General features: G+C 32.5%; 1 protein-coding gene across 1 annotated transcript in view; it reads left to right on the top strand.

Annotated features, from left to right (window-relative positions):
* LOC105456621 (proclotting enzyme) overlaps positions 1-8,762 on the top strand; it is a 19,547-nt gene that overhangs the window by 7,535 nt on the left and 3,250 nt on the right. Inside the window, exons 2-7 of the mRNA XM_011700813.1 lie at positions 2,385-2,459; positions 3,122-3,424; positions 4,127-4,460; positions 4,640-4,866; positions 5,443-5,635; positions 6,465-6,742. Coding sequence (XP_011699115.1) covers positions 2,385-2,459; positions 3,122-3,424; positions 4,127-4,460; positions 4,640-4,866; positions 5,443-5,635; positions 6,465-6,742 — 1,410 coding nt within the window. The remainder of the gene's footprint in view (positions 1-2,384; positions 2,460-3,121; positions 3,425-4,126; positions 4,461-4,639; positions 4,867-5,442; positions 5,636-6,464; positions 6,743-8,762) is intronic.

Raw genomic sequence — 8,762 nt, 5'->3', positions numbered from 1 at the left:
TTTTTTTTAATGTTTTATAATGGTTTTTATTTTGATTTCATAAACATTTACTTAATCATTATTTTTAATCATTTTTGTGTTATTTGGGTATATAAATATGTAATCGATTGGCTTAGATATCTTATGGATATTTCTGAGATCTCATATTGCGGACATTTGGATGTATAGAGGATGTCTACTAGCTATTTATTAGAGATTTATGGATATCCTATCATGGATATGAGGATATCGAATAGATATCTAACAGATATTATGTTCTGTATGGGTCCATATGACTAATAATTTAATAAAAACCTTAGAACATATACTACTGGAAGGAAAATTGTTTATACCATCCGTGTATCGAGCTGAAGCTACCATCTGTGCGAGAGAGAAAGGTGTAGGTTTCCATTTAACTGTAATGCGCATGTGCTATTCAGCCCTCACTTAGCCCTGTTTTTCATTTTTTTTTTAAAAGATTTTCGAAAAATAAGAAATTAAGCAAAACGGGCAGAGTGGGGGCTGAATAGCACATGCGTATTACAGTCATTTGGGAATCTATACCTTTCTCTCTCGCACAGATGTTGGTTTCATGTTCAGCACTCAATTCTCCTTCCAGTAATATATATGTTCTAAGATAAAAACAAACGTAATTCAATAAAAACATTTTGCAATTTTGCATAGACTGTGCATATGCGATTGTGTGACGTTTATGTGACAACGTCACACTATCGAGTTGACGTTGAGCGATAAAACCACCTTAAACGCGCGCTCCGGGAGATTTAATTGACGTTCAAAACGCATTGATGTTCAACGCGCGCTTGACTTAATTTCACCTAATTCGACAAGAACGACCGCCTAAAAGAAAGTCGAAATGGAATTGCGTTTCGGGCTAATCGAATGTTCAATCGAACTCTAATTATGCGTTTCATTAGTAATTATACAGGATTAATTAGAGACGTTTGCTACCAATTAATGTACAATTCTTATCGCCGAAATTTCTTTTGCGTTCTCCATAAGTCGTGGGACCTTCACGTCTCTTAAACGCGTTCCGTGCTTTTTATAATAATAAAAATAGATAAATTTGCCATATGTCAGACGCGTTTATTTGCAATTATATTTACATATCTGTTCTTTCATTTTAGAGAGAAAGTAATCCGGATCCGCGTATATACACATACCTTTTTATCTCGAGGGCCGAATGACGCAAATGGCGATGCGTCACTTCTGCGTATGAAATTTCGGTAAATTCTGAGAAGATTGGAAAGTCCAAGAATGTTCCAGCATACGTTTTCACATTACGTAACTTGTAACACGCCCGTTTATTATAGACGTGTATTACGGTGTTCCCGATGACAGACGACTACGAGTGACTTCGTAATTGTCATGAATAAATATCGAGATCGTTTTCACGTTTCCGTAACAAAAATCGATAATTTTTGATTATTTAAAATTACTCATCCAATAATTTTTAATTAATTTTCAATTATTAGAATTATTCATCTAAACCTCATCAAAAACTGTATTTACTTAACTATATAAAATCAACTCAGGAAAATTATCCAAAAAATGCAATTATATGTAAAATATGTTTGTATATATTTTTCTTCTCTTATATAATCGTTCGCATAGATACCGGAAAAATAATAAAAAATAGTATTAAAAAATAATTAGAATACTTTTTGCATTGTTTTTTTTTTAAATAAAAAGTAAAGTTTAAGAAAATAAAAACAACTACTTGAACAAACAATATATAAAAATATATTAATTGTATATAAAATACAGGATTAATACATTTTTATGCGATTATTTGTACCTATAGTTATATATGATTGTATATAATTATATATTTATAGAATTTTATATGATTATAAAATAATTGTGATATAAATTATTCAATATTCTATATATATAATTAAATATGTTTATAATTGTATAAAATATTGTATAATCGAATCATAATTTTTTTTTTCGTAAAAAAATGTAAGCAACATTAAAGTTATCTTTCAAATTAATATTCAATATAATTATTATTTTTCCAATATAGATAGAAATTATAGAAGACTGAAAACATGAACATATTTGATATTTTATATACATATGTATATAATATAATTATATACATATATATTTGTTTTATGTGTTTGTACATTAAGAAATTATTTCTTAAAAATGCAAAATAATATAAATAAATTTCAAACAAACAATTGATGGTATCAACTTATGCAAAAAATTATAAATTTATGAAATATAATTTCGCGCGAGTTATATATATTTTTTTTATTTCATCTATACCAAGCACACTGTATAATTGTAAGAAACGACGTTCGTGAAATGTTAAATTTAATTGTATGTAATTTATATTATTGATTATACGCATAATTCACATCTAATCCGTTTCACAGGCTTATGCATAATATGGAGTCTATTCGCCGGTTCGATCTCGTACACCGAAGAAATCGTGCATTATCGCACTTACCGTAAGTAACTTTTGTTTCGATAGAAACATTTTTGTTGTTAATTTTACCTACGGCTACACGCGACGATTCAATGGAATTAATAACTACATCGTTCCGATGATCTCTCGTCACCATCGTCATTTCTTTAAATCCTGGCAAAAATAAAACTCGGAGCATAAGTCAAATGTGAGGAAAGAGTTGCAGAAGCGTAAATGAATCTTCTAGGAAGAGCGTAAATTGGAACGAAACGGAATGTTTACTTCTTAAAACGCTTCTTTTACGTTCCACTGTTCCAATTTACGTTTCCTAGAAGTTTTGTTTACGCTTCTGTTACTCTCCCCTTACATTCGACTTGTGCACTTCGATATTTATTTTCGCCCGAATATTTAAATCCTAACGCATCTCAAAATATTTGTGAATAAATTGAAATTGAATTGGGGACACAAACGAAAACGAGGTTGCAGCAGAGTTTATTAAAAATAATCAACGACGATTAGAATTAATTATGCAATTCCCGCAAGAGTCCGCGGATAAACATGTTACTGACGATATAATGAGATAGCCATGATGATCGCAGAGGATTGCAGAGTTCTTTTGCTTTGCGATTTCTTTATCTATATATTTTTATCATTATTACAACGATTTGGCCCGCTTTCCACTTATACGAGATAAAAATCGCACAGCGTACGGATACAGAAACTCGTACGTTTCGGCAACGAAAGGATGGCCGCACACCTGGGATGCCGGACCGAGCAGATCGAACAGGCCGGTATACGCTCGCAGGGACACGCAAGTACGCCCGTACACGCAGCTAGTGAAGGTGGAGCACGAGCAGAGCGACCCTTTGGTGACTATTAGCGAGACCCTGGGCGCTCTGAACACAGTGGGCAACTATATCGTCAATATGACAAAGGGCGTCGAGATCACGGATTATCCGCCAAAGGAGCTGCCCTCGGCCTTGTATACCATCTCCAAAAATATTTTAGGTAATATGAAAAAAATCAATAAACTAGTTAAACTAGTAAACTAATATATTAAATTGCTAAATTAATACAGATATTGGAAATATTCCCTAGAGAATTTTTAATATTTACAATATTAAATTTTTCTAAGAAATCTTATTTTTATAGTTTTTTAGTGAAAATATTCTCATATAATAGGTACGAGTATATCCCATTTTTAAGAATTTTTTATATTTTAAATTTATGAGGATTTCTGAAAAAATTTAAAATATGAAAAATTCGTAAAAATGGGATATATCTATTATGACAAAAAATATTTTGAACTTTTTTAGATTTTCATTCGAAAATTATAGAATTAGAAATTCTAAACATTAAAAGCGCACGCGCGCGCACACACACACACAATTAGAATATTTCAAAATTCACATATATATATATAAAATATATTCTAAGAAGGATGTAAATGTTTTCAGCATACTTTCTGAAAGTGTTCCAATTTGTATAAAAAAAAACTTGAGAAATTTTCTAAAAAGTTATAAAATTATACAAAAATTTCAAAATTTATACAATATAAATTCTGAAAGATTATGTATAAAATTCCCTAAGAAATTCTCTAAGAATTTTCACCAAGATTATGTATCTGCTACATAGACATCATAAAGGCTAAAGAATTTTATTATTTTCTTACACGCTTTCAAATATGAATTTCTTCAACCTCTTTTCCAGGTCGCAATGTAACAGACAGCATAGCGCCCTTAGTGCGCGGCGTTGCGTTACCTCTAAGACAAACGATCGCATCCCCCACACAAGCGCCGTCGGTCCAACAACAGCAACAACAACAGCAATTGTCCACGGAGGAACTCGCAAATAGAGACAAAAAGTCCGTCCCATCCGTGTGCACGACGGCCGAAGGTGGATCCGGCAAATGCCAAGACCTCAGCAATTGTCCGCAATTGCTGCTCGACCTCAACAAACTGAGACACTCGTTCTGCTTCAAGAGTCTGTTTGTGCCAGGAGTTTGCTGCCCAGTGGATAAAATCAGCAATCCCTCCATTCCGAGGTAAGTTCTTCATTGAATTCACGTTATTTGCTAATTAGTCGCCCGTCTCATATTTTAAGAGAACTTTTGTAACATTAAAATATATTATAATATTCATTATAATTCAAATTATAATTATTATATATTATAATTCTTCTCAAAGATCTCTCGAGAGAAATTCAGGTGAATGAATATTGCAGCACCACTGGAAGTACGAATCCTTCTGGGATCGACGTTGGACACCCTCCACGACCGACGACTCGGCCTACGAAAGCCCCCACACCACGGCCGATACCGTTATACCCGGTGACATCCTCGACTACGAGACCCATGGCGCATATTGTTTCAACGCTGGACTCGTTCAACAATACAAATGGCTTCGAGACAATAGCGACGATCGACAACAATTTTATTCAAGACGACGAGGGTATATTCAGCACACCTTTTTGCATTAAAAACAGAAAGCAAAGAAAGAAAAGAGTGACTAAAAAAAGTGATTTTTTCGCTCGTTTTTTGGGCTCTCGACTTTAGGACTGGATTGTATGTCACATGATACCTTATAATGAGATATTAATCACAGAGAAGTTTCAGGTTGAGGTAACAATTGTTATCACAGCTGGATAGGGGTCACTTATTACGTCTCTTTAAGCGAAAACTTAACTTTTGTTTACATCTAAAACGAACGTCATTTACGTAAAACTGCGGTGAACCTTCTTAAAATATCGGACCTTGCAGACCTATGATAATTCTATAATGAACTTTGATTTTATCCCCCTTCCCTTTTCTAGGAACCTCTGATAACAATTGTCATCTCAATTTGAAACTTCTCTATAATTAATGTCTCATTATAAGGTATCATTTAACACACAGTTCAGTCTCAAAATCAAGGGTTCCAAAAACGGGTGATTTTTTGGGTCACTCTTCTGTATCGGATGATACTCTTTTTTATTGTAATAAGATTTGAAAGAAATTTTTTCGAAACGAAGAATATTGATCTGTTTAGAGTGCGGAGTGACGAGTTCAGGTAGATACCGAGTGGTCGGGGGTGAGGAAGCGCTACCTGGCCGTTGGCCCTGGATGGCGGCGATCTTCCTTCATGGCTCCCGGCGAACAGAATTCTGGTGCGGGGGATCGTTGATAGGACCACGTCACATCCTCACCGCCGCCCATTGCACGCGTGATCAGCGACAGCGGCAGTAAGCAATGTTCTATCGACATCTAATCCACGCAAATTCTCACTCTAGCTCTTTAATAAAAAAAATAGAAAAGTATACTTTTTCTCCCATCGAATAATTCCAAAAGTTCCTCCAGTTGAAATTGTGCGAGAAATTTCTTTATGTTATTTCAATTGAAGGGATATTTGTAATTATTAGAATTGAAAGATAAAGAAACGAGGCGTCATCAAAGCAAAGCAAAAGTTGCAAGTATACACTACGTTTTAAATATTTTAGGAAAAAAGAAAAACACATTTGCACAACGTATATATTTTATGTAAATATTTTCTTATATAATTTATGTATTTTTATCTTTGTAAAGTTCTTATTTTTATGACTTTTATAAGTTGACGCTAATTTTATATATCTTATAAATTTTTTTATATCTTATTTATTAAATTTTTGTACAAATGATAAAACGGTTTATTTACATAATAAAAAAAATATGTATATAAAATCTTTTTTACCTTAATAAAGCTGGAAAAAAGTTGTTCTTTCTCTACGAAGTTATAAAATAGGCTTTTTACGCAGAAAATAATTGGATACATAAAATGGATCTTTTGCACAGAAATGTAATATCTCTTAACAAACAAAAAGAGTTTAATGAAAAGCCAAGAAACGAGCAAATTAATACAATATGGTTGTAAAAATGAAAAATTCTTTTACTTAAACATATCAATAAAACACAATAGTACGTTTCGACTACACAGAGTCTTCCTCAGCTAAGAACTTCACATATTAAGTCAAATAAATAAATAAATATAAATTAAAATAAATTAAAAATTAAATCTGTAATATCTCTTGATTACAGTTTCGCCGCCCGCCAGTTCACTGTGCGTCTCGGCGACATCGATCTAGAGAACGACGACGAACCCTCGTCGCCGGAGACTTATGCGGTGAAGGAGATTCACGCGCATCCAAAATTCTCGCGCGTTGGTTTTTACAACGACATCGCCGTCCTCGAGCTCACCAGACCCGTAAGAAAGACGCCGTACGTGATACCGATTTGCCTACCGCAGGCGCGATTTCGCGGGGAACCGTTTGCCGGCGCCAGACCGACGGTCGTCGGCTGGGGCACCACTTACTACGGTAATTAACATCTCGTGATTATGTCTGACATACTGTGATTTACATTCTTGTCTCTTACTCCCATCAACCCCATTATCGGATTCTATAGGAGACTAGGATTGTTACTTTTGACAACTTCGAAGATTCGAAGCTTCAAAAGAATTTAAATATTCGAAGTTAATTCCGAGTTTTCAAAGTTTAAGGTGCCTTCAAAACTTTTAAGCTTTGAAACTTCGAAAGGTATATTTATACGAATGGTGAATTTATTCGAAACGCTAAGAAATATTTATTAATATTTAACAAAAATCGAAATTTTTATACGTATTTTTCTACAACTTAATTGTAACATTAGTAATTTTATTTCGGATTTTGTCAAATAAATGTGTATTTGTCACGGTATTGTACTATTAGCTTACATTAAATCAATAATTATGTATATAAATTTTGATTTTTCGAAGATTGAATTGTATAGAAATTTTGAAGTTTCGTAGCTTTGAAGATTTAATGCCAAAGTTTCGAAGTTCAAATGTAAAAGTCTTTGAGCAAATCATCAGCTCTAGTCAAAACGCCGAAAATAGATCCGATCAAATGTAATTTAAATAGAAATTAAAAGGTTGTTTGGAGTGAATCGAAAAATAGGATACTTTTCAACATCATATAAAAGTCTTACTTAAAGAAATAGACAAATAATATTTTAGTTAGGATAAGAAGCCAAAGACGAGCGAAATATAGGTGTCAGTTAATATTTAAATAACTATGTGATTTTACATACTCTAGCTTCAACGAACTGCGAGCCGTTACTATCGGATTCAACGCAGCATTTGATTGAAACAGAACCGTATCATCACGTTGTTAAATAATTTAATAATATTTTTTCGCAATAAATTCTTTACAGATTCGAGGAGAGTAGATCATATAGATGCAAGTCAGCATTTATTTGGAGTCGCAACGAAAGGGGGGGGGGATGATTTATTAGATGTAAGTAAACATCAGTACTCATTAAATTATTTAACAGCGTGATGATACGGTTCTGTTTCAATCAAATGCTGCGTTGAATCCGACAGTAACGGCTCGCAATTCGTTGAAGCTAGAGTATGTAAAATTACATACCCAACAGCACACGGATGTCCTATGGATCCATAATTAAGATATCCTTGAAGGAAATTGAGGATATCCATAAGCTACCCCTTTTAGGTCCTTCGAACATCCACTGGATGTCCATGGGATATCTGTTTATGAAATTGGAGGACATACTAAGAATCTCTGACGTGTCCATAGGATATAAAAAATAAAAAATAACGATTAAATAAACGTTTATGAAATTAGAATAAATCATTATAGAACATTTAAAAAAACAATTTACGGTATTTGTAAGGGGATTATTTCTCCGAAATTAATATTCAAATCTAACGATCATCCATCCAAGCCACGCCTGCTATCAACGTTGCTTAACTTCTGTGATCAGGAACTGCAAACACTTGATCGTGATGATCCATGATTACTTGATGTTAATGAATACATATCCGTGATAGATCAGATCAATAAAGTTATGAAAATATATTTTTCAAAGAACAAAAATTTACATTTACTAAATAGTTATTTAAATTATATTAATTAATGTTAATAACTATTTCATGATAAAATCTTATTAAATTTTTCTTTCATAACTACAAAATATAAAATAATTATTGTTTGGATATTTTTTTTATAAAAATGTAAAAAATGTAAAAAAAATGTTTACATGCATTTGGTGTTAAACGCTAATATCGCTTCTTAATTCAATACAGTTTTACATTATGTTGTACTTATTATTTGTATTTTATTGTTATTTGGATTATCGATCATGTTATTTTGTAAAATATCTATTTTTTTATAATATTATTTTATAAATATTAACATACAAAATAACATGATCGATAATCCAAATGACAATAAAATACAAATAATAAGTACAACATAATGTAAAACTGTATTGAATTAAGAAGCGATATTAGCGTCTAACACCAAATGTATGTAAACATTTTTTTTACATTTTTTACAT

The sequence above is a fragment of the Wasmannia auropunctata genome, unplaced genomic scaffold (genome assembly GCF_000956235.1).
Source record: "Wasmannia auropunctata unplaced genomic scaffold, wasmannia.A_1.0 LD335628.1, whole genome shotgun sequence".
NCBI lineage: Eukaryota > Metazoa > Arthropoda > Insecta > Hymenoptera > Formicidae > Wasmannia > Wasmannia auropunctata.
This window is presented reverse-complemented; position numbering and strand designations above follow the sequence as displayed.